This window comes from Bos indicus x Bos taurus, chromosome 25, assembly GCF_003369695.1.
Source record: "Bos indicus x Bos taurus breed Angus x Brahman F1 hybrid chromosome 25, Bos_hybrid_MaternalHap_v2.0, whole genome shotgun sequence".
NCBI lineage: Eukaryota > Metazoa > Chordata > Mammalia > Artiodactyla > Bovidae > Bos > Bos indicus x Bos taurus.
In genome coordinates, this window is record NC_040100.1 from 19,885,798 (window position 1) to 19,912,414 (window position 26,617).

Sequence of the window (26,617 nt, forward strand, 5' to 3'; positions counted from 1 at the left end):
TGAACTTTGAATTTTTCCCACAGGGCCGAGAAAACAGAAGTCCTCAGTGAAGATCTGTTACAGGTAACAAAAGAAAGACTTTTTAAAGTGCTCCATTTAAATAAGAACAACAACAAAAAAGCCCATAGGTAGAAAAAACCAAACAAATCAAAAATCCCATAGGGGAGACCTGAACCTTATGGTTCTTTGTTTTGGGGGGATTTTTCCCGAAACAGAATTAGCATGATTAGCATGGTTTTGAGCAGGAAAAGAAAAGCAGTTGAGTTGCACGGTGATAAAAGGGATCTGAAACTTTGGTGTCATATTATGAAGTTCAGATGGGGCTAGTCCCGCGTTCAAGTGCCAGGTGTTGGGGTGGGGACAGGGGGTGGAGCCTGGCTGGGCCGTCTGGGCAGTTGGCACCGTGGCCTGGTCACAGGTCCCTGCAGGCCGCTGCGTGGTGCCCTTGATGCAACAGGCCCCACCAGCTGCAGCAGTGACCCCACTAGCTCCAACAGAGTTTGGATTTTTTGCTCCATTTTATGCTTCTTTTCCCCCAAACTGAGCTAAGTTGGGTCCTGCAGGACTCAGAGTCTCAGTGACAGTGACCAGGTCTCTCAAAACCACCCAGGGGTCTAGGGTGGCCTCACATGGCTAGGCCAGACTTTCCTCTTTGAACAGGAAGGGGCGTTTCCTGCCGGGGACCCTAATTACGGCTACTCCATGCCATCTCTCAATAGGCTTCCCTAACTGTGGGGCTGGGCATTTCTCCCAGGAGGGCTGGGACCCTTATATACACATCACTTCACCCAACCCCACTCGATCCCCACGCACACTGAATACTTCGAGAAAGACAGGACCCCTTCCACATGCAGGTTTTGTTAAGACTTCTCCACCTGTCTCCTAGCCTCTTATTTTCATAACCTACCTCAGGTGTGCTCCAAGGAGTCCCTGGAGACCAGAGGTCTGCTCCCAGATGGCTTTCTGTCTCTTCCCGTGGAGAGAAGGAGCTGCATAATTTAGAAAAACACCGCCTGTGCTCTGCTCCCACCCCATGCCAAAACAGTCTCCTAAATTATGATAGTCTTCTGCAGGTAGAAGATTTTAAGAGCACTTTTTTCTTTTCTATTTTTAAGGACTAGAAATTTTTATCAAGGACTAGGTTTTTAAAAAAAGATTTATTAAAGAATCATAATCTTTAAAATAAATTTTTTATTGAGGTATAGTTGATGTACAATATTATAGTTTAGGGCTTCCCGGGTGGCTCAGATGGTAAATAATCTGGAAACCCGGATTCGATCCTTGGGTCAGGAAACTCCCCTGGAGAAGAGAATGGCTACCCACCCCAGTATTTTTGCCTGGAGAATACCATGGACAGAGGAGCCTGGCGGGCTACAGTCCATGGGGTCACAGTCGGACATGACTGAGCGACTAACACACATATTATAGCTTAAGAATCAGATTCTTAACACTATTTCCCCACTAACTTTTATCAGATATTTCAAATCCATTTTCAGACTTTTAGAAATATTGTTTGTTCTAGTTCCACTAGGTTTTCCTGTGAGCATTCTCATTCCCACATCTCATGTCAGTAATTTCATCCCAAAGCCCTGAGGAGAGACCAGAGCTCTTGCTGGCAGGTGGAGGATTGCAGAGATCGTACGGGACTCAGGCAGTGACTGTCTGTTCTTGTCTCTTTGCTCAAACACCCACTGGGGCCTGAGGAGTTTGCTAGTTTCTATAAATCCTTATTATTTTTTTTAAATTTATTAAAGTTTAGTTGATTTGCAGGGTTGTGTTAATTTCTGCTGTACAGCACAATGATTCAGTTACAACTATCTCTATATCCTTTTTCGTATTCTTTTCCATTGCGGTTTATCACAGGATATAGGAACTCCTTATAACACAGATACTCCACGTCTGCAGCGGTTGTTTTCCTGCTCTTATTTCTGTGATCTTTAGCCATGAAGAAGGTGTGTCGTGGTTCAAAGTGCTGAGTCTGGCGACCAGCCACCTGTATTCCATGCCAGGTCTGCCCCTAACTAGTTCGGTGCCCTCAAGAATTCTCTGAACCTCCCTCTGCCTCAGTTTCCACTTCTCTAGAAGGAAGGTAATCGACATATCACCCTGTGGGGTTGTTAGGACGGGCTCATGGGTTAAACATGGTCAGCCCTGGGAGCAAAGCCTGGCCCGTAGTAAGGGGTAAATATTAATGACTTGTTGATATGATTGCCACCGTCACAAGCCACAGAAGTTATTTTGTTTCTGGTGTGAGACTTCCCTTAATTTGCTCTTTCTCCAGCCTCTTTTCTTAGATCTCAGTTAGAGCAGTTCAAGAGGCCGCCCTTTTATCTTGTTTGTATGGAGTTTCCCCAAGAGGCTGTCAACCCCAGGAGGGCAAGAACCACAAATTATTTACTCTTGTTTTTCTAATACCGTGTACAGGGATTCAGTATATACTTGTTCCTTCAACACATACTACCTTCCATTCATGGGCCAGGCAGTGATCAAAGCACTCGGGATAAATCAGTGAACATGAGAGACCAAGGCCCTGTCCTTGTGGACTTGATAAAAGTGAAGTCGCTCAGTCGTGTCTGACTCTTCGTGACCCCATGGACTGTAGCCTGCAAGGCTCCTATGTCCATGGAATTCTCCAGACAAGAATCCTGGAGTGGGTAGCCATTCCCTTCTCCAGGGGATCTTCCCAACCCACAGATCCAACCTGGGTCTCCTGCACTGCAGGTGAATTCTTTACTGTCTGAGTCATCAAGGAATTCTAGAGGAAATTGGGGCTTCCTTCGGAGCTCAGTCAGTAAAGGATCTGCCTCCAATGCAGGAGACCTGGGTTTAATTCCTGGGTTGGGAAGAACTCCTGGAGACGGAAATGGCAACCCACCCTGTTATTCTTGCCTGAAGAATCCCACGGACAGAGGAGCCCGGCAGGCTACAGTCCACGGGGTCGCAAAAATCGGACACAACTTAGCAACTAAACCACCACCAGTGGAAAATGGAATCAAGTAAAAATGGAGTTTTCTGGGTTCCCCCCCGCCCCGCCCCTGCTTTTATGGCCGATGGAGAATATGTATTAATTTTCCAATGCCTTACAATCAGGTCATTATAAAATTTGGGGCAAGTGATGTGGCATCTGGTCCTAAATAAGTGAGGCTGCAGATCAGGGTCCTGGGAGGGGCCCCCAGTCTGAAGAAGGGCTGCTTGAGAAGGAAGCCCAAAACCATTTCCTTGGGTAAAATATTTTGGGGTAAAAATGTATTCTGCTTGAAATCTGTTGATTTTTCTTTAAAATAGAAAGCATCCCTAAGGGCCTGCCCTCATTCTTAATGAGTCATCAGAATACACATTTTTGGCATTCCTTCCTGTAAAAAGCAGCTCTCTTTGCCATAAACAGCCATATCCCAGCAATAATATTTTGGGAAGCTAATGATGATGAGTGGGCCCCCGGAGTCAGACTTTCTTACTGTTGGCTGTCCATTTTGCTTTAGAGGTTTGTTCTAAAACAATAAATAAATAGGCAAAAACGCCCCCACCCTCCTCCATCCCAAGCCCAATAAGGAACAATAAGGAATAATTTTGAAAACACTGATCTCAAGTGTCAGTTGCAGAGCACATCTTTTGACTCTTCTGTCTGATGTACTGCGTGTGGAGGACTCCATTGCCACAATCTAGAGAAAGCTGAATGTCCCCATGGCTTTCCCACTTGGCAGTGGGCCTGCACCGGCCTCAGCTTGTTCATCTGCAGTGTTGCTGGTTGGACCCGGGACTTTGCTGGTGCTGTAGTGTGTGGCTTGGCCACCACTCATCAAAAAGCAAGCTCTAGTCAGGACTGTCCCCTCCTCCTGCACATGGAGTCAGCCTTTAAGGGATCTGAAGCTTCACTGCAAAACCAGGGGCCATTTTGGCAATATCCAGGGACAATTTTGGTTGTTAGAAAGGGGGCAGTTGGGTGCTACCAGCATCTAGTGGGTGGAAGCCAGAGATGATGCTAAACACACCGATAATGCACAGGACAGCTGTCCCTAGCCCAGAATTATCCAGTTCAGCTGTCAGTAGTGAGAAGCCGTGGTGTAGGTACATGGGAACCTTTTCCATTTACACCTGAGAGCTGAAAAATTCGATGGCAGGACACTTTTCCCTGCCTACATGCAAACAGTGCAGGAGAAGAGGCTGAGCCGGTTCCTGAGCCCTGCCAACCACTCATCCGTCTTTGTGTTTTCAGATTGAGCGGCGCCTGGACACAGTGCGCTCCATGTGTCACCATTCCCACAAGCGTCTCATGGCCTGCTTCCAGGGCCAGCATGGCACCGACGCAGAGAGGAGACACGTGAGTACCGGGTGGGACTCGGAGCCCTGATTCTCGTGTCCCTGAGAAGCTTCTTGCCCTTTATCAGGCGATTTTTCCCAAGTGGCATCAGAAGGTTTGGCTGCAGACATGAACCTTGTATCGCCATTCACGCTCGTGACTCGTGCCTGACCACAGCATTCTTTCATGCTTCCCTGAGCTGAAGGCCCTGCTCACACTGAATTCTCTGCAGATGCTTTTAGAGATTGAAAGTGAATGTGAAAGTCACTCACTCGTGTCCGACTCTTTGCAACCCCCTGGAATATACAGTCCATGGGATTCTCCAGGCCAGAATACTGGAGTGGGTAGCCTTTCCCTTCTCCAGGGGATCTTCCCAACCCAGGGATTGAACCCAGGTCTCCCACATTGCAGGCAGATTCTTTACCAGCTGAGCCACAAGGGAAGCCCTTTAGAGATTGCACCGTCAATTAGAAATCCTTTGACAGCAGAAAGCTGAAAGCCTCTCTTGAATTATCTGAGAAAGTAGAATTAACTGACTTACTCATAAGTCCAGTAGTTGGGATGACTGCAGGTAGGGCTTGGTCTAGCTTTTCAGTGGTGTAACCAGGACCCCGGTTTCTTTCCTTCTCTCCTCTTAGCTATTTCAGCGTCTGCTTTATCCCTCATGGTGCAGGCTGGCTACCAGCAGCTTCCATGGGCTGCCTGCTTCTTTGTGCATGTCCAGCTGGAGTAGAGAGCATGGCTTCCAGTAGTGTCCTTAATGGTGTGAGGAAACTTTTTTCGCATACCATTCGCAGATAGAAGTCCCTTCCCATTGCACTGATGTGCGTTGGGTCACATTCTCCATTCCTGAACAAACTCCTCCCAACCCCCACCAGTTACGGTGGGTGGGGGTGAGTTTGGGTGAGGAGACGGGACGTGCTGGTTAGCTTAAGTTAATCACGGCTCATCCCAGAGTTTGGGCTGTGGTCTTACCTCCAGCTTGTAGGCTCCATCAAAACCAGAATAGATCCTCAGCAGGATTTAGGATGCTGTTATAGGCAGGAGGAAGAATGGGCTCTAGGAAATAATCCGATGTCTACTTCAGGGTACGTTTGCTCAAAGCGTCCCAGTCCCCATATCCCTTGAGCAGAGCACAGCATCTTTGTTCATCAGGCAGTTCCCTGCTTAGTGTTACAAGTTCCCAGCCTGTGAGCGTACTCTGACCCTTAGAAATCCATGTGACTCTATAAAGTGGGAGTTTCGATGGCTTTCAGGGAAGCTATGATTCCCCATATTGTTTTATTTGTCAGTAGATATTGCATAAGAATTGATGGCAGACGATCTGTGTCATCTCCTTTGATATCTCCTACACATGTTTCTGGCCAGCTTGCCATCAGAACCAGGCCCAACTCACTGGTCCTGCCGCCACTGTTCCTTCACATTTTCTTGCCATGGCCTCTGCTCTGCTCCCCTGTTAATATCATTCCCTCCATTCATCTCCTTATTCTTGCCTTCATACTCCTTGGGGCCCCTCCTCTCCTCATGGCTCCTAACTAATGCGTTTATTCAGGCACCTGTAAACCATGTTGTCTTTTTTTGTTTTTTAATTAAACTTTTGATTTTGTATTGGAGTATAGCTGATTAACAGTGTTGTGATAGATCAGGTGAACAGCGAAGGGACTCGGCCATACATATACATGTATCCATTCTCCCCCAAACTCACCTCCCATCCAGGCTGCTATATAACAGTGAGCAGAGTTCCTGGTGCTCTACAAGTAGGACCTTGTTGGCTCTTGTAAACCATCTTCAATCAGCAAAATACTGCCTCCCCTAGTTATCTATTTGAGCACGCATAACCTATTCTTCCTTCTGTGTTGACTTGTGAATTCCATGCACCCTACTATGCAGACCAGGTTATCTTATTTTCCTGCTTGTCTTGTCCTCTCCCTCCCATAGCTGCTTGATTTGCAAGTCCCGTGATTCTGTCTGTGACTATGTCTTGAATTCCTCACCTCCACTCCATCTTTACCACCTTCGCCTAAATGCAAGACCCAGTTACCTCTCATATGGACTGTTCAGTCACTTCTTGAGCTACATTGTCTGCCTTTAATTTCCTTCTTTTTCTAGCCTTTCTTCAGTGTGATCACCAGAGTTGGTTTCCTCAAATACAAATTGATCCTGGACTTCCCTGGCGGTCCAGGGGTTAAGACTGCACTTCCAATGCAGAGGGCACAGGTTTGATCATGGCACCCCACTCCAGTACTCTTGCCTGGAAAATCCCGTGGACGGAGGAGCCTGGTCGGCTGCAGTTCATGGGATCACTAGGAGTCAGACATGACTGAGCAACTTCACTTTCACTTTTCACTGTCATGCATTGGAGAAGGAAATGGCAACCCACTCCAGTGTTCTTGCCTGGAGAATCCCAGGGACAGGGGAGCCTGGTGGGCTGCTGTCTATGGGGTCGCACAGAGTCGGACACGACTGAAGCGACTTGGCAGCAGTAGCAGCAGCAGCAGGAAACTAAGAGCCCACATTCCATGCAGAGAGGCCAAAAAACAAACAGAAACAACAGAAAAGTTGATCCTGTTATCCTTCTGTATTAAAAAAAATCTTAAGCTTAATTATTCTCAACAGGGACCAGGACTACACTCCTGATATTTAGAAGGGCGTAGAGACTTTTTTGGTTGCCATAAGGTCAGGGGGACACTCCTGACATTTGGAGGGCAGGGACCAAGATACTAAGCATTCTGCAGTGTCTGAAGGTATAGATCCACAGAAGGAAGCATCCCATAAGGCCAGCAGTGTTGTGTCGGGACAGTGCCTGGTTCTCATTGCCTCAGTTAAAGTTCAAGCTTTCTTTCCCTTTTAATTGAAGTATAGTGAGCTTACAATATGGTATTAGTTTCATGATTTAATATTTTTATAGATTACAGTCCATTTAAAATTGTTATAAAATATTGGCCATTTTCTCTGTGGCTTTAACAAAATATCCTAAAGTCCAAGCTCTTTAGAGGACATGTGTGTGTTCAGTCACTCAGTTGTGTCCAACTCTTTGAGACCCTATGAAGTGTAGCCCCCCCAGGCTTCTCTGCCCCTGGGATTATCCAAACAAGAATACTGGAGTGTGTTGCCATTTCCTTCTCCAGGGGATCTTCCTGACCTAGGGATTAAACCTGCATCTCCTGTATTGCAGGAAGATTCTTTACCACTGAGCCACCTGGGGAAGATGACTTGAGCCCATCATAATCTGATCAAATTTTCCTTATCAGTCTCAGTATTTCCTGCTTCCTCCCATTCATGCTATAGGTCATTGCCCTTCACACAGAGCTGTCTTCTTGTTCCTTTGGTCTACTTTGAGACACAGCCTAGGACCAAGAATGGACACCAGAGGAGGAGAGGGGTAGTTAAGGGAGGCTTCCTGGAGGAGGCAGTGGCCTAGCTGTAAAGGAGAGAGAGTGTCAGGTGATGGGCCTCTTCAGGCAGCAGGAGCAAAGGTGTATCACCCTCATTTCTGAAACCTAATGTCTCAGCCTTCGTTTTCCAACCTCAAATCAAAGTGCCCAAGACAGGCTCTGAGAATGTCTACAGTCTGCACGTGGGAAGAGGAGTCACCAAGGAAATGACAGGTAATAGGTGGCCATCAGATGTCAGTCATGTTGAGAAAATCACAGCAGTCTCTCAGGCTCGAGGAAATACCAGAGCAGCCTCCCCCAGGCCCCATCGAAAGCTTACACACTTGGAGAGAGGCAAGAATTGGAGGGAAGAGAGACGTAGCAGGTGGCCTTCTCAATCCAAACTTCTCAGCTTATATTGTGGGTCATACATGTTAGATCTGAAATTATTTTTGTGTAACTGGCATGCCTTTTGTAAATTAGGACATCCTCAGTCGTCTCTGTGGAGGCGTCTGATGTGAGTAGACAGCATCTTCATTAACCAGTGTCCAATGAGTAGAAGGTCTGTAATCTGGACATTAGGAAACGGGATTATTGTGCTTGGGAGTCAGGGCATGGAAACCACAGCTTAGTTACAGCTGGGTACTTGAATGATACTTGTCAAAGTAAACTCTTCTCTTTATGATTTGTTTCCCCATAGACCTCCATCTAGAGTTGCACAAAGTGTATTTCTCTTCCTTATTGCATTGAGCATACATTAAGTTCCCTTAGAAAGGCAGCATCACCAAAAGGTATAAAGTATCCTCTGTTGTGATCCAAGTGTACTGCCCGTTTTCTTATAGCTTCCTAGTCTAGAAAGGTGGAAGCCAGAAGCGTCTCCTGTGGGGCAGATAAAGCCTGTTGTTTGTTTATCTGAAAATAACCTGACAGGGAAGGGAGATGGATAAATATATTTGTTATTTATTTTTATTTATTTTTTATGTTATTTTGTTTTATTTTTGCTGCACCATGCCCCATGTGGGAACTTAGTTCCCTGACCAGGGATCGAACCCATGACCCCTGCATGGAAGTGCACTGGACAGCCAGGGAAGTCCCCATTGTTATTTATTTTTAAATTTAAATATGCCATTTTGAATGAGATGTCCATTTACATGGTCAAAATCCATAATAAGTGAACGTAACATGATGTCTCTCCCAGCTCTGTTCTGGGGCCCCCAGTCCCCCTTTCCAGGACCACCAGTAGTAGGAGCTTCTTGTATAGCCTTCCAGAGAAATTCTATAAGTGTATCGAGTGGACCCGTTTGAAAGCAGGAAAGGCAGGTGCCGTGCGTGAGGTCGAGGCAGAGCTATGCCACGGCAAGGTGAACCCTGGGTTTTAAACATGAGTGCTGTTCCTACTTGGAAGGCAAAATGACATGGGGTACTGCAGCATTGAAAGCATTTTTTGTTAGCAGGTTATGGTGTTATGACCAACCTGCATGCAGCTGTCCTGGCATCTTCTGCCCATATTCTGAGATAAACCACCAGCCAGGTGTGGACAGACTCTGAACCGGGGCTCCGGCCGTCAGCACTAAGGTCTGGCTCCGTGCCCTCACCGGGGTGCCTGGTCAGGCCACATAAGCGCCCTGGGCTTCCCATTTCCCAGCCACACTATGCGAACATTAATCAGATGACCCTTATGGTCATTTCCAGCTGAAAAACCAATCTCTGATAGGAACAGGAATGGTTTTATGCTTAAAAACCTTAAAAATCTCTTTTGGATATTTAGCTTGGTATTTTCAAATTTTTAACTGAAGCAAAATCTTTATGATTACAGCCAATGTAAGAGCCAGTTTAAGAATGAGTATTCTAGCAGTTTTTGAAATTTGAGCAGTTCATGGCATTTATTTGCCATGATAATCAGAGGGCATGATCTGTGTCTTATGTCCCATGTCCCTAGTGCATGGGACATAGTATGCTCTTGATTAATCAGTAATTATAGTAATGACAACAACAACAGTAATAATAGCAGCTTACATCTTCTAAGTACTTACCATGTGGGGGGTTGCTTGACCTTGATATATCTCCTTTAGTCAACAGACAGCCCTAGGACCCGTGTACTGTTAGCCCGAATTTCCAGGCATGAGGAAACGAACACAGAGGTTAAGTCAGACTATTGATACCTTTGAGACCAGGATCTAAACCTAAACAAGTATCTCTTACCTGTGCAGTGGACCTGGAGGAGAAACCAATGACTGATGATCTGACGCAGGTAATTAAGAACGGGTGTCAACTCTAATGAAAAAAACAAAACCCCATTGTCTTCTGCCTTCCAGAAAAAACTCCCTCTGACAGCTCTCGCTCAGAATATGCTGGAAGCATCAACTCAGCTAGAAGACTCTCTCCTGGGGTAAGAACTGACTGCTATCAGAAAGAGAGCCGAGCGCCCTGTGGGTTGGTGGAAGTGGGTGGCTGGGGGGGCGGCCTCCTGTGTGACCAGAGGGACCGTGAGCATGGTGGCATGGCCCATCTGCCAGGGGAATGGCTCAGGCGCCAGGGGAGGCCCCTGGGATGCTAGAGAATCTTTCTTTTAATAGAAGCAGGGATTGACGCTACAGAGGGCCGATGATGAAGTAATTGATAGGTCAGTGTTTATTCTGCTGAGCCTGGGTATAAAGAGCTCAGTCCCTTCCCTGGTTCAGGTGTTGACTCAGACTTATTGGAAGGCCCTGACCAGTCTCTTCCAAGGCCCTGTCCAGTCTCTTCCAATCCTTAAGAGTCACTTCTTTAAAGATGATCACCGTAATGGCAGTGGAGGTCTTCTCAAAATAGGGCCTTTGCTGAATTATGTGGCTCTTTTTTTTTTTTTTTTTTTACAGTGATCATGTATTATATAGTTTTAAAATCTAATAGTAAAGCTGTTTTCATTGTAAAAGAGAAGGCTGACCTTTCCTTCCACCTGCTTCTTTACGAGGCTAGTGTTCTTGGATCCTGTCAGCTCTCTCTCCTGCTGTAACACGGGCCCTCCTTTCCCAGCTGGGTATGACCTTTGGACTTTTCAGCCCATTTCCAGGGTCTGCCATGTTCTGCGCCCTGTAGTTCTCTGTCGTTCTTTGAAGGGCACTGCCTAGGCCGTGAAGACAGAAAACAGATACAGTATAATGAACTTTATTATTATTTTCTAGCAGACAAAAAAAAACAGAATAGAATAATGAACTTGATGTATGTTTTAAACGATTTTCAGAGATATTGAGAATTCTTGGTCGTCCCCTGATCCAAGGACCTAACCTTTCAGTGAGTTGTCACCTCACTGTTTACACACATCCCACCCATGCACACACACAGTGTACCTAAGATAGTCTTGTTCATTTTAAAGAACAAGCCTGTGGACTCACACCCTAATAAATTTATAACATTTTTAAGGCTCTATTGTGTAGCGCCCTAAGGTGTTCCCATCGTGGGGAGTGTGGAACTGGCTTAGTGTGGGTTTTGGGGGCCAGATTTAATGGATGTACGTGTGTTGTCGGGGTATATTGTTTTTTAAAGGAAGATGCTGGAGACGTGTGGAGATGCTGAGAATCAGCTGGCTCTGGAACTCTCTCAGCACGAAGTCTTTGTCGAGAAGGAGATTGTGGACCCTCTGTACGGCATCGCAGAGGTGGGGGCTTCAGTGGGGGCTTCGGTGGGGGCTGGACGGGGAAGGTTCACTTGTATCTGAAATTTTAACAATCAGTGCTTTTGACATTTACGCTTCTTTTTGGAAGTAAGGGTAGTAAGCAGAGGGTACAAAATCCTTTGCCTAAAGAGAAAAAAATTTGTAAATAAAGACTACACTTTCAAATGTTAAACTGAAAACCCTGGAGCTCGTCCCACGTGGTGTATTGGTGTGTTCTTTGCAGGTTGAGATTCCCAACATCCAGAAGCAGAGGAAGCAGCTCGCCAAACTGGTGTTAGACTGGGACTCGGTCAGAGCCAGGTAAGATAAAGCGGAAAAATAACCCACAATGCTGTCTTCCATGACATCCCCAGCAACCACCCCCCTCCTCAATACAGACAAAGACCGCTGGGTGGACAAAGCGAAAGTCACTGCAGACTCACACACCTGACTCACAGACCAAGTCACAGCCCACTGACACCTGCTTTCCGGCCTCATTCTCCCAGCGGGACGGTGTTAGAACACCCTGCTGTTAATCAACCAACAGTGAAAGGAGACAGGAAAAAAAAAAAAAAAAAACCTAAGTGTATTCAGGGAAGAAGAGATAGTTCTAAGAAAAACTAAGAGCGTTGCTCTTGGAGTAGTGGAGTGTAGGAATAAATAGATCTGTGATCTTAGCAACCGCGAAGGGTCCCACTGTGTCAAGATACACTCGTGTGGTTTTGATTATTTTTCATAGTCAAGGGATTCTGTGCTCCACTCCATCCTAGAACAGGCGTTCCTTCACGTTTCACGTGCTTGTGGAGAACAGACAGGACTCAAGGAAGGGAGTAAATCGTCCTTCCTTCTCAGAGCATAGTTAGTTTCATTTTTTAGTTGTAACATTTTATCGAACCTCTCTTCCCCTCTGACCTTCTTCTCATCTGCACTTTCCTGTGGTCTCTTTTCCACAAGATGAAAGGACTGTGGAAAGGGGAACTCAGTTTCCTTCCAGATGAAGGGAAAGAGCCTGACTGTAAATTTTAAAAACATGTAAGAAACTGCTTATGTTCTGCCAACAACCAGAAACAGGAAGAACTATATCTGAAGCTGCGTCTGCAAATAGATTAAAAAGCACTTTTATCTTTAATTCATCACTGCAGACCTTGTAATCTATTGTATACTCAAATGTTTTACTGTATCAGAGAAAACATCATGCGATACATTCAGAAAAGCTGGGAAAATAATTCAAAATACAATATTATTAACTCAAAAATAGAAAGAAAGAAATGCTGTGCTCAACAGGGAGGAACTAAGTAAAACCAAGTAACCATCCCAGAGGGCTGATGTCAAGTGACCTGTCTGTTAGCGCTCCGGGCTCCAGCCTCAGCTCCTTCCGTAAGGGCATTTGTATCGATACAGGGATTGACAAGCTTTTTCTGTAAAAGGCCAGATAAATGTTTTCAGCTTTGCCGCCCGGATGCTCCCTGTTCCGGCTACTCAGCTCTGCTGTTGTAGCATAAAAGTAGCCCTGGGCATTGTATAAATGCATGAGCAAGGCTGTGTTTGAATAAAACTTTATTTGCAAAACAGGTGGCTTTGCTGAGCCCTGCTTTGTTAATAGTCGTCATTGTGCTCTTGTGAAATAGATGTGGTTATTTCTGTTTGGCAAATAAATGGAGACACAGCCACCATTTACTGACTTTCTATGTGTCAGATGCTTTTATCGCAGATTGAGAAAGTCTGTAACAGGGCTGCGTTTCCTTGTTTCTAAGATGTCATTGAGTGTCAGATGCACGACTGATTTAATACCTGATTTCAAGAGGGAAATGAAATAGAAACACCACTGTATTAAATGTACAAATCAATTGGTAAGACACATCCTGATATAATAAATGTTGAGATGATAAAAGAGACATCTAGGAATTAACATGTGGTGAAAATGGTAATTGCCACCACCTACCCGGGTGCTTGCCGTGTGCCAGATACACATATGTGGTACGTCAGTTCTTCGATTCTCCCACCAATCCCTATCAGTTTGCCTGTTCATGTTTTCAACAGACATGAAGTAGGTCTTTACTGTGAATCAGACTCTGCTGCTGCTGCTAAATGCAGAGACCCTTCAGTGAGGGTTGTCGGGGGACGGGGGTTAGGAGGTTCTGTGATATCTCCTACTTTGAGAGGAGACTTGTATTGCGGAGACAGGAGGCACCTGCACATGGCGTGTCTGTGACTCGCTTTGGCCCTGAGACACAGTGAACAGCAGGGCTAGGATTCTGAATGCAAAGTCCATCATCATCTTGCCATCTGTGTATGTGGGATTAGAATCTTGTGGCCAGAACCAGGATCGGGCAGTGCAGGCTGCCCAGTGGTAGATTTTGCTGAAGAAAAGGAAGAATGTTTTTATGGTTAATTAAACAAAGCTATGAGTCCTTCTTGCTGGAGTTGGTTGAGCAATATTGTAGATGCCTACCTGCCCGGAATTTACATCTGCAACACACATATCCCATAGGAGATTTCAACACTGATTCTTCATCCTGCGTTCATGGCTCTGTTCATGTAATGATCAGAGAAACTGAAATAGATGAATATTTCCTTGTTACTTTTACTTATTCCTGTCGTTTTCCCCTGGAGGAAAATGGTAGCAGCTAATATCAAGTGGGACTCCATCACGTGCACACGCATATACATATATGTTTGTTCTCTCCTTCGTTGCTTAGGACAGTTCTGCCGTGCAAACGGTATTTGTTTTCTTAGTTTTGCAGATGAGACAACCTGAGGCACAGAGAGGTTAGACCATTGCCCAAGGTCACACAGCTCATGAAGGCAGAGCTGACCTTTAGACTTGAGCCCATCAGACTTCAAAGTCAGTGCTTTTTCCATTGCCAGCTTTGCTTCAGCAGATTTACTGAAGCCTTGTTGTGGAGGAGTGCAGCATATCAGGAGCATGAAAGAGTGGAGCAGAGCCTTTTGAGGGCAATGCAGTCATCTGGGAAGCTTGATAAGTTGCTAACATGGGTTCTCATCTGCATCCATATAACATCCATGTTTAAATTTGAAGTGCTAGAACTTTCCACAATAGCAGGTATGTCCATATTTAAAAAGAAGTCAAAACACACTTGAAAACCAAAGAGAAGTTGTTTTAGAGTGTTATTCCCTATGCACCGCCCCCCTGCCATGACTATTGCTGTATAATTTGGGGGAAGGGAGTCCTTTTGACTTTCTGTGAAAGGAATGTAAACATTCCACATTATGTTTCAGATTTGCTGTAGCTGTTGTCTTTGGAATATTAATCCTTACAAGTGATTTTAATTCTTAAAGTGCTTTCACTGCTATCGATTACTAGTTCCGTGATTGAAGTTCTGGCTTTCACTTGCTAAAAGTAGTCACAAGTCAGGACAGTTGTTGGCAGTGTTATAAGGGGTCCTGAAGAGCAGCAGCTGACCCCCAGTGGCACAGGGAACATTCTAGATCAAAGAGCACAAGGGGGTGTTTCATGGCAACGATCCCAAGATTGAACTCTAGAGGAAGAAGTTCCATGGACTGATCTCCAGCAGTGGGGCTTGCGTGAGACAAGACGTGTCAGTTCCGCTCGGAGCAGACAGCTCCTCCCAGCACTATGAGAGTCCGGTCCCGGCGGGAAGGCTGTGTCACTTTCACTTTCCTTTCTTAGAGGATAAACTCCAGAGAAGCTGGCATCCTACGTACTGACACCTGTCCCAGGTAGAATCAGTTTTGGGAAAGGAATCTGTCTCTGTTAGATCCTTGACTCCATAAGATTGCGTATATAGAGTGGATTCTCAGATAATACCTACCCCTGTGCTTCTGCAGGTGGAACCAGGCTCACAAATCTTCAGGAACCAACTTTCAGGGGCTTCCATCAAAAATAGATACCCTAAAGGAAGAGATGGATGAAGCTGGAAATAAAGTAGAACAGTGCAAGGTAGGAAAATTCCCTAATGAATGTGTACTTAAATCAGTCTTTTGGTTTTTGCAAGTGATGGATGAAAGGTCAAATATTGCAAATTATTTAATGTCTTCTATAATTCCTATTAGAATTCCCTGAATGATGTTCAAGGTGGTTTCTATTTTCTTCTTCCTTCTTTGTTTTCCAAGGCTCTACATTGCTTTATAATCAGAACATTATTTTAAAAATTCAAGTAGGATTTTTTTTTTACAAAACTTGATTAAAATGTCTAAGCTTATTTAAAACAAAGATTTTAATAGGTATACCTATGGCTGATTCATGTTGATGTATGGCAGAAACTAATACAACATTGTAAAGCAATTGTCCTCCAACTAAAATAAATAAAATAAAGAATGGGGGGAGATAAAGGGAGAAAACTATAGAAAAACATATCATAAAAGTTATAGACATTAAAATAATGCAGAGCAAGCACAACAACAGAATCGTATAGATTTTCTAGAATGAATGCTATTATGTTTAAGGGTTGGATATATAGTAATGGGGTCATAATATGTCCATAAGAAAGGGAAGGATTAGTTTTAAGATGTTGCTAGGACAATTGGTTTCTCACTTGGGGAGAAATATAAAATTTGTATCTCATAAATTAAATTCCAGGCTAGGTGGTTAAGTGATCTTATTCTCTATGCATTTATCTACGAAAATAGATGTTTATTCCAAATGTTATTTGAGGTGGTAAAGAAACAAGTCTTTGGTGACTCTTAGAATCATGGCCTGAAACTTTTCCTCCTCTTATTATTCACCATTTTCCAAAACTGGCATTAGGACTGGATAGTTTGGTTTATTCAGGTTACGCTATAATTCACTTTTCAAGATAGGAAACTTTGGACAATTTGCAGCAAAACGACTTGTTGAAAATAGTACAGTGGGTAAGAATTAATACTGAAGTCATGCCATAGCCTTTGCATTTAAAAAGATGGTAACCACACAAATGCTTCTGGTAAAAGTCTCACATTGGCTTTTTCTTGTTCAGAGAGTTGTAGCTTTGCCATTGTCATTCATATCTGGTCTAATCTAGCTCTCAGCTGCTGGCTCCTTATTGGATATAAATTTGACTAGCAGTTTGGAGAAGGAAATGGCAACCCACTCCAGTATTCTTGCCTGGAGAATCCCATGGACAGAGGAGCTTAGTGGGCTACAGTCCATGGGTCTACAGTCCAAAGAGTCAGACACAACTTCACTTTCACTTTCATTTTGGGTGTCTGAACTGGTGCATTATGGGCTGATGTCTCTTCTCTGAACTTCCACACCATGGCTTGTGGAAAAGTCAAATGGTGAAAACATATGAAAATATTTTCTCCTCCTCTCTTTATGTTAACTTCTAGTTCCCTAAGATAGTTAGGAAACTATCTTACCTACTATGAAGCTACCTACCATAAGGTAGTTTCCTAAGATCTAAGTTCTGGTTCACTGATTCTCTCTTTCACTGTGTATGATCTGATGTTTAATTAACATCGAGTTTTGAGTTCCACTGACTATATTTTTCATTTTAAAGTTCTAATTCTTCAAGCCTGCCCTTTTTGATATTGCATTATTCTTTTTTAATGTTTTCAGTCATTTATGTATGCTTAAGTCTTTGTTCATTTTGTTTTCTTAAATTTTCTGGGAGAGTTTCCTTTATGGTAGACTGTTTCTCCTTTATGGTGGACTGTTCTGCAGTTTTGTATCATGAGCTTATTTTAAGAGGAACTTTATCTGTGGGCCTTCTTGGAATTAGGAGTCAGTCTCCCAGAGAGTATTGCCAGTCCAGGGCAATTTTAAACTAAACTTTCTCATCTTAAGGATTTCTAGACCATACGTATAATCAACTCAAACTCCAAAGCCTCATGAAAGTAGATCTGTATTTGAGAACTCTCAGGGAAATGTTTTACTCTCCCAGATCTAGAACCCTATCCAAAACAGAAAGTAGTACACTAAAAAAAAGAATATATATGAAATTCTATACATATGTATATGAAATTTTGAAATATGGGTATATCCAATTGCCCAACTTATCAGTTTTAAACAAATTATTTAATTTTTATGTAAGTAATTCATTTAGTTGTTGTTCAGTCACTAAGTTGTGTCCAACTCTTTGCGACCCCATGGACTGCAGCACACCAGGCTTCCCTGTCCTTCACTGTCTCCCAGAGTTTCCCTCAAACTCATATCCATTGAGTCGGTGATGCCATCCAACCATCTCATCTTCTGTCACCCCCTTCTCCTGTCTTCTCTTCCAGTGAGTTGGCTCTTCACATCAGGTGGCCAAAGTATTGGAGCTTCAGCTTCAGCATCAGTTCTTCCAATATTATTCAGGGTTGATTTCCTTTAGTATTGACTGATTGGATCTCCTTGCTGTCCAAGGGACTCTCAAGAGTCTTGTCCAGCTCCATAGTTCAAAAGTATCGATTCTTTGGTTCTCGCCTTCTTTATGGCCCAGGTCTTACATCTGTACATGACTAATGGAAAAACCACAGCTTTGACTATGCAGACCTTTGTTGGCAAAGTAATGTCTCTGCTTTTTAATATGCTGTCTGGGTTTATCATAGCTTTTCTTTCAAGAATTCCATGAATTCTTTTAATTTCATGGTTGTAGTCACCATCTGCAGTGATTTTAGAGCCCAAGAAAATAAAATCTGTCACTGTTTCCACTTTTCCCCCATCTGTTTGCCATGAAACGATGGGATCAGATGCCATGATCTTAGTTTTTTAAATGTTGAGTTTTAGGCCAGATTTTTCATTCTCTTTCACCCTCATCAAGCAACTCTTTAGTTTCTCTTCACTTTCTGCCATTAAGGTGGTATCACCTGCATTATTATTGATATTTCTCTGAGGTTATTGATATTTCTCCCAGCAATCTTGATTCCAGCTTGTGAGTCATCCATCTCAACATTCCGCATTATGTACTCTGCATATAAATTAAATAAACAGGTTGACAATATACAGCCTTGACGAATTCCTTTCCCAATTTTGAACCAGTCTGTTGTACATTAATTCAAATATCAAAAGTATAAAACAGTATAAAGTCTTCCTTCCACCCTTGTCCTTCTCCTCCTAGTTCCCACTGCTCCCAACAGGTAACCCCTGTTATTAAGCAAACCCTCTTGCTTTTTTTCCTAGAGGTATTTTTATACAAACATGGTGGTAAAAATCTTTCCTCTCCCTCTTTTACACTGGTAGTAACATACTATCCCAGAAGTAATGTTCTGTTTCATATCTTAACAAGGCATTTTGATAATAAACCTTAGAGGTTTATTATCAGGCCATACCTAATAAGATCAGGCCATAATAAGCTTGCTTATTCTTTTCATCATCCCTATGTATGAGTATACCAATCAGTTGATGGACATTTAGTCTGTGGCTGTTTCATCACGTTTTGCTCTTGGAGTTCATGGATATCAATTCTCAGATGCTATTTGCTTTCACTTCTCTTTTCTTCAATGACACATCTCCTCTTCCACTTACCCAGGATCAACTTGCAGCGGACATGTACAACTTTATGGCCAAAGAAGGGGAGTACGGCAAATTCTTTATTACGGTAAGCACTTTGCCCTGGCGAGACATGAAAGCACTGTAAAAGTTGAGTCATTTTAGCTTTTTTTTGCAAAAGATGTCATTTTTGGTTTTGCTCAGCCATTGTGTGTATGTCCATCCAATGCTAACGTTACTTTTGTTTTTGAATGTGGGTCTGTTCTCAGTTATTAGAAGCTCAAGCAGATTACCATAGAAAAGCATTAGCAGTCTTAGAAAAGGCCCTTCCCGAGTTGCGAGCCCATCAAGGTAACGTAACCTGCGTGCTGGCCTGACGCCTCCTTCTCGCCTCTGCCACTTCCGCCTCTGTTCTTCTTCACCCAGCTCCTTTGCATGCGTTTCCTCTGGACAAAGCTGCTCTGCCTCGGCGGACACTGTTCCCCAGCACACTTTCATCTTCCCTTGCTGCATTCTCTACTTTCTTCCAAGCCCAAATTAACATACTAACGGAGCATTCGCAGTTCTTCTGAAACCTTCAGTTGAAGAGAAAGCTGCACCCTTTGGGGGAGCGCCTGTTCTTCTGTCTTCTAAACAGGCTCAAAACCTTCTAGTCTCTAATTACCTTCTCCCAAATCAGTTACTTGTTCCATAGGGCGTTATTCTGGCTCTGGGATTCCAGGAGCATACACTCTAGGAAAAAAGTTGGGGGCTTCCCAAAAGAAATTTTAGAAGCCAGTACCTGATACCGCAGCATTAGGCATGTAATCAGTGTGATCGGGTCATGAGAACGTGACCATCTCCTTCAGATCTTGTTCTCATCAGCACTCACTTTGCCCACCGTGTTCAGGCACATTGCTGATCCTACCCTTGAGTTACGAGCAGTCCAAACTTTCCCTTGATGCTTAGTTTTGATTCTAATCCTCTCTGATTTGCTATCAGAGCATCTCCCAGCAGAGATCAGTAGATGATCAGACACTGCTGTCCCCTTTAGACATGTTACATGCATTGCCTTAAGGTATGGTCCTGACATTTGGAACTTAAATGCCCCCGACAGAAGCCTTGGTCTTGAGCTGAAAGAGGATTAAGCCAGGCGCTGAGTGTGACAACTCCATGATTGTGAAACATACACATGTGTGCGTGGGTGTGGCTGTGCTCACACACTGGCCCCTCAAGAATACCACTCCTCTCTCCTAAATATTAATAGTAGGCAATCCCAACAGATAGTCTTTGTGCCTGAGAGTTGTTAGATTTCAGAATTAGAAAATTCTGTGTCTTGCCTGACTCTCTAGCCCATCTCCCATCTGATCCCATCTCCTAACTCTTGGGTAATGGGGTTGAGTCACAGTGCAGAGGAATGAAGCAGCCGGCGAACACTCAGCCTTGCAAGGGGCCAGCTCTTGCTGGCCAAGGTCAGAGCGCCAAGAGCCTGTAGTTATGGGATACCTCCTATGCTCAGTGCCCTACACAGGACAAAATAGTAAACTTCACCATCTTAGCCTTTGAAGCCTAGTCTGGAAGGGTTGGCTAAAGGACACAAAAAATAAATTTCTTTAGCAGCTCCACTCCCCGCTTTTGAAAAGCTCCTGTTCTATTTTTACCCAAGGCTCTTTTCCCTGGAGAAGCATGTCAGAAAGTCATGGGGAATGGGCAGGGGCAGGCAGGCGTTTTAGGAGGGACAAGCCGGCATGTGGCGGGAGCAGCCGTCGAAAGAAATGAGATTCTTTCTCTCTTTCTGAGGCTGCTGCCTTCGCCCAAGCCTTGCAGTTCAGCCCCTTCCACCTCTGCCTCCAGTCTGCCTTTTATCTTAGTTCTGTCTTCCTCTTCCTTCTTCTCTATTTCTAGAAAGACTCAGAGTGTCCTTATGGTAGGCAAAAAGCTCAACCTCCCACCCAGCGCCCTGGTCTTCCACTCTGGTCGTCTGACCTTTGTTCAGTACCTGCTTGTCCTCAGCATGGAGGCTCCTTTCATCACATTCTCCTTGGTTTTTCTGGGAGGCTCTTCAAATGACTCGTTTCTATTGACCACCTCAATTTTCTAACCACCTTCCCACCCGTGTGCTTTGTGGTCTGATTTCCACTTCCAATCACTTTACGATTAAAACCAAAACTGGAAGACAAAAGGCACTGCAAGCCCCATTGGGTCAGTGATTCTGGATCGTCAGATTCTGGCATGCGACGTGGCTTGAATGGGCTCTTCTTTGCCGGTTCCCCCACTCATTTTGTGTTTTCCACCACTGTTGGGGCTGTGTTTTCTCCACATCAGAAATTGAGCCTTTTCTGCGATCCAGTTCTTGCTCCTGTGTTCTTCTGCCTCCCGTCTTCCCCAGCTTTTCTTTCCAGGCCTCCACTCTCACCCGCATCTTCATCCACACAGCCTCAGTTTCAGGCGATGACTGGCTGTTGTCTTAAACTCAGCATATCTCAAGCAGCAAACTGATGCTCTCCCACACCAGCTGACCTTTCCTCCACCTGGGCTCCTTAGGACCTCCTTTCCTTCAGACAATCCAGGTTTCAAACCTCAGAGCCCTCTTTTCCTTCCTTTCTGATGCCTCCTCTCCATTCCCACTCACGACCCCATCACCTAGAGCAAGGGTGTGGACGAAAGTGTCCGTTCCCAGACTCAAGATCCCTGCTCTCTTCTCAGCCCAAGTCCTCCTGGTCTACTTAATTCCTATCCATCTTCTAAGACTTTCACCAAGCTCCCTTCCTTGAGAAGCCTTCTCTGACAACTGAAGCCAACAGTGAACACTTGCGTCTCCCAAATCGCTCTAGCGTTTATGGTCTACACCAGAAGTCGCAAACAGCCGTTTCTCATTTAAAAAAAAATTTTTTTTTAAACTAATTGCCATCACTTAAAAACCCTAACAGTCCTAATCTCTGGCTTGTCTTGGAAGTTCAGAGCGTCTGGTGATGCTGGACGTGCTTTCCCGCACAGTGACACGGGTCCAGCTCCCAGGAGTGGCTGCTGCCTTGGGACAGACCACACACATGCTCCCCACTGGATGGAGCTCCTACGGTGCCCCTGCACAGTCATGTTTGCGACCCTCGTCTATACCATTTTCTGCAGTGACTTAGCAAACACGTCTCATCTTGTTAATTTCTGTTGTCTGTTTACATGTGTGTCTTGTGCTCTCTTCACATTCTGATTGCTCTCGTCCTGGGGAGTGGGGCTGGGGGGTGAACTCTGACCCAGCACTGCAGATCTGTCACTTGAGGGGTCTGTTGTTGTGGGGGCAGCCCTGGTGGTAAAGTCTGCCTCCAGAGTGGTCTCTAAGCCAAGGGCTCTCACACCCATCCTCTGCCAACGTTATACCAACGTGGGGGTGAGACACCCTGTCCAGTGTTGACCTGAAAGTTCCGGCCAGGGTCTGGAGTGTGCCGGCCCCTCAGCATCACAGGGTCAGGCACAGGGAGGTGATGGCAGGAATCATTTTCAGAAGTCCCTGGGTGATTCTGATGTGTCCCCCACCCCCTCAGGGGAAGGTCAGCTGGCCCTCTTCTGCCTGTGTTGAGAATCATTGCTTTAAATAAAGGGATGAAGTGTTTGAGGTAAGATCTGGCCTTTGAGTGGACTGTCCCAGAGCTCTGTCTTCTGAGAAGGGCCAGGCCCCTGGGTGCGGGTTGTGTTCAGAGTTCCATGGACCAGGGCTGGGGCCCTCAGCAGGGGCGAGGGGCCTCCTGACAGTTCTGAGAGTGGCCACTGCCCTCCGCCCCCTCACCCTGTCCTTTAAGGTCCTAGGGTAGGAATTTATGTTGGCCCTTTCCAGTCCTGTATGATAATGCTAGGCTTGTGTTTACATATTTAAGAAATTATTTCCTTTTTCAACTGAAGGAGTCGATTTCTTGTACCCTACTTGCTCTTTCCACCAAAGAAAAGCAGCCTTTGACCTCTGACTTCCCAGGAGTGCCCAGGTCTCCGGGTTCGTGGGATTTCCCTTTCTTTCTTGCAGTGGGCCCCTCCTGCCATCACATGTGGAGCAGTGTCAGAGCCATGCTGGGGTAACACTGCCCATCTGGCATTCAAGATTCGAATAGCAAAGTGGCTGAAGGACACGTGTCCACATGCCGAGAGGAACCCTTCCTGAACCACGTGTCCCGGTGGAGTCCCTCCCACCAGCCGACTTGCTCTCTTTGGCTTCTGCATGCATCTCCATCAGTACTGGGTCTCCACGGGCCCCCAGGCAGCCCGGGTCCCACCACCAGTTCCTAGTCTCCCTTGGGCATCCCCGTCGTAAATGCCTGTTTCTGTGTGCCCGCTCTCTCGTTTGTCTTTCTGCTAAGCCGCCTCACCTCTCTCGTGGAATGAAGCAGCGCATATGACCGGAAAATAATACACAGCGTTGCTTTGCTGCTGTCGGCACAGCCTCCAGCCTAAGCTGCCTTGTGGGGGCTGCGTTCTCTCCACTCAGAATCCTGGGCAGTCTGGGGGTCTGGCACCAAGAGGTGCTGCAGGTCTGGGGGTAGGAGTTTATGGTGGCCCTCTCCAGTCCTGTTTAGTAATACTTGGCTGGTGTTTACATCTTTAAGAAATTACTTCCTTTTTCAATGGAAGGAGTCAATTTCTTGTCCTCCGGATAGAAAACCAGTGCTGCCCTGCACGGCTAGGTCAGTTTCTTCTCAGTGGAACCTCTGTGCTCAGACAGGCCATTGGTTTTGGCCCAAGGCAGCCCACCCATCTCGGGTGCATGTTGGGCCAGATGCCCCATTGCAGCTTCCGCTGGGCATCTTACGTCGGGCACCATGGCGTGTTGGGCTCTGCTCCACAGGCCACCTTCCCAGCCTGGCACATATGTAAACAGGAAAGGACACGAGCAAAGAGGACACGTTTCCCCCTTTCCCAAAGCCTCAGCTACAGGCTGCTAAAGAAAAAAAGAAAAATCCCTCCTGGTAGTCTGGGGGAGGAAATAACTTGGTGACGCCCACGAGGTGGTCGAGTGTCTCACTGGACAGTTTGCTGCTCTAGATAAGTGGGCGGAGAAGCCCGCCTTTGGGACGCCTTTGGAAGAACACCTGAAGCGGAGCGGCCGCGAGATCGCACTGCCCATCGAGGCCTGCGTGATGCTCCTGCTGGAGACGGGCATGAAGGAGGAGGTGAGGGGCCCCGCCGTCCCAGGCCGGTCTCCCCGGACCAGTGACTCTTGAACCGCGTTCACTGTGACCACATTTCACACTGAAACCCTGTCCATGTTACCTTCTGTAGACATGGAATGAAAGAGAGCTTTCACAGAGCAATATTTACCTTGCCTACCTGCAGTACACTCTGCCTTTTTTTTTTTTTCTTTTGGCCCCATTTGATTATTTCATTTTATACTGTGGTCATGATTTGTGGAAGTGAATTTCATGATGTACTACTGAACCAGAGCTTATGTGAGCTTTGGTTTCCAATAGCAAGATGCTTACATTTGTGTAGTACTCTGTGAGGTGGGGGAGGGTGGTATTTACATACTTTTATTTTATGAAATCCTTACCCCAGGTGGCGCTAGTGGTTAAAAAACAAAACCCACCTGCCAATGCAGGAGGCGTAGTGTTCCATCCCTTGGTCAGGAAGATCCCCTGGAGGAGGGGATGACAACCCACCCCTGTGTCCTTGCCTGGGAAAGTCCATGGACAGAGAAGCCTAGCAGGCTAGAGTCCATGGGGTCGCAAAGAGCTGGACACAACTTAGCAACTGGACAACAAAAGCAAATAGCTGATGAACAACATTGTGGTAGTCTCAGGTGAACAGTGAGGGGACTCAGCTGTACAGATACGTGTATCCATTCTCCCCCAAACTCCTGTCTCCTCCAGGCTGCCGCATAACCTCGAGCAGAGTTCCAGGTGCTGTATATACAGGAGGTGATACTAATGGCTTTGCGTTGTCTTTAGGGCCTTTTCCGAATTGGGGCTGGGGCCTCCAAGTTAAAGAAACTGAAAGCTGCTCTAGACTGTTCTACTTCTCACCTGGATGAGTTCTACTCTGACCCCCACGCCGTAGCAGGTGAGCTCCGTGGAAGAAGACGCCTCGAGGTGACATAGCATCAGCTGAACGTTCAACATTAAGTTTAAGTAACAGATGAAACTGAAATGGTCTCCTTAATAGATTTAAGTGACAAAACTGAAATGACAAAACTCAAAAGTGTGCGTACTTACACATACGTATCTTTTCTGTTCCTGTTTTGGGGGTTTTGTTTTATTTTCCTGATTATTAAGTAAAGGTGAAAGAAGCTTATAATCCAAATGTTTGGAGGCATGCTTGTATTCTCTTCCTTTCTTTTACCCCCAAATCTCCATCTGCGCAGAGAAATGATGCCTATTAATTTGACTTTGAAGCTAATTTTACTTTCTATTGATCTCTCAATATATTTTACATGGGACAGAAATCGTCTTGTGAATATTTCATTCTCTAACCACTCCTGCCAGTTCATAATTTGTTCTATGTATTGTGAGTGGTTATAATTGAGGTCATTTGAATTTGCAAAATAATATATCCTAAGAGTCCCAGCCTTGCCCCTTGTCACACTCAAAGAGGGTGTTACTAATTTCAGGTGCTTTGAAGTCCTATTTACGGGAGCTGCCTGAACCTTTGATGACTTTTAATCTGTATGAAGAATGGACACAGGTTGCGAGGTAAGTGTAAAGAACACCAAGTTGTTTTTTTCTTAATTGATTTACTTTTAACTGAAGGATAATGCTGTATAATATTGTGTTGGCTTCTGCCATACATCAACAGGAATCAGCTATAGGTATACATGTCCCCTCCCTCTTGACCCTCCCTCCCACCTCCCACCCCATCCCACCCCTCTAGGTTGCCACAGAGCACCGGTTTGAACTCCCTGAGTCATACAGCAAATTCCCACTGGCTGTCTATTTTACATATGGTAGTGTGTATGTAAAGAACACCGAATTTTAAAAGTTAAAGAAAACAATGTAATACTCTGTCTTGTTTGTAAATCACCTTACTCTTGGGGACCACAAAACAACATTAAAATAAGGTATTTTGAGCTGTGTGGGAACTCAGCTGTGCAATAATATAATGTTGACGTAATCAGTAACAACAGTTGATGCTTACTGAGCATTTACTGCAGGCTAAGTACTGTACTAATCTTTATGCCCGTGAATTCCTGCAGCCGATAATTAATAACATGAAAGGCAGAAATGGCTGTTATCCTCACTGTTCAGATGAGGAAACGGAGGCTTACGAAAGACTGGTGTCACTTAACTGACAGAGCTTGGAATCCACACCCAGAACTCTGCCCCGGAGCCTGAGTCCCTGCTGTTTATCTCTTCCCCTCCAACCCCGGCTTCTATCTGTCCAGGAGTAGTTGGTTTTAGGCAAGGCAGAACTCATTGCAAAAGTTCTAGAGGCTTCTTCCTGGCCGCCTCCTGGTCAACGTGTCCCTCCCAATTGACTCGCCTCCTCTCAGAATGCCTAATTCCTCACCTATAAGGGGAGGGGAATATACCTCCCCTCCCCTCCTCTCCCCTCCCTGCATCTTCAAATACTCACCTGTTCCCATCAAACGAGCAGTGATTAGAAATAAGCCATGTGTTCTGATGAGTCATTCATCATCAGTTGAACCAGGCATTTGGGCTTTTTTTTTTTTTTTATGGTGTTGACTTTTTTTTTCTTTAAATATTTAGTTATTTTTGGTTGTATCAGGTCTTAGTTGCAGCATGTGGGGTCTTAGTGCCCTGACCAGGGATCGAATCCATATCCCCTGCACTGGAAGGCAAGTTATTAACCACTGGACCACCAGGGAAGTCCGTGAGCTTTTCTGTGCAGCTGTGGCACAAGGCTTTCTCCCTGGCAGACAGTCAGGATTTTAAAGTAAGAGTGACCTCTTAGGCCAGTTGTGTCCTTGGAAGCAGCACGGGGCACTGCCTGCTCTGGGTACGCACATGTGTGGGGCTGGGGGAACC

At 45.2% G+C, this 26,617-nt stretch overlaps 1 protein-coding gene across 5 annotated transcripts in view; it reads left to right on the forward strand.

Annotated features, from left to right (window-relative positions):
* ARHGAP17 (Rho GTPase activating protein 17) overlaps positions 1-26,617 on the forward strand; it is a 103,945-nt gene that overhangs the window by 43,318 nt on the left and 34,010 nt on the right. For all 5 annotated transcript variants that reach the window (XR_003508670.1, XM_027527327.1, XM_027527329.1 and 2 more), the window contains exons 2-12: positions 24-63; positions 4,214-4,318; positions 9,987-10,060; positions 11,197-11,308; positions 11,550-11,626; positions 15,116-15,227; positions 18,718-18,786; positions 18,947-19,028; positions 23,682-23,809; positions 24,584-24,695; positions 25,243-25,324. Coding sequence is in view for 4 of the 5 variants with exons in the window: in XM_027527327.1 (XP_027383128.1) it covers positions 24-63; positions 4,214-4,318; positions 9,987-10,060; positions 11,197-11,308; positions 11,550-11,626; positions 15,116-15,227; positions 18,718-18,786; positions 18,947-19,028; positions 23,682-23,809; positions 24,584-24,695; positions 25,243-25,324 (993 nt within the window). In the remaining variant the exon portion in view is untranslated. The remainder of the gene's footprint in view (positions 1-23; positions 64-4,213; positions 4,319-9,986; positions 10,061-11,196; positions 11,309-11,549; positions 11,627-15,115; positions 15,228-18,717; positions 18,787-18,946; positions 19,029-23,681; positions 23,810-24,583; positions 24,696-25,242; positions 25,325-26,617) is intronic.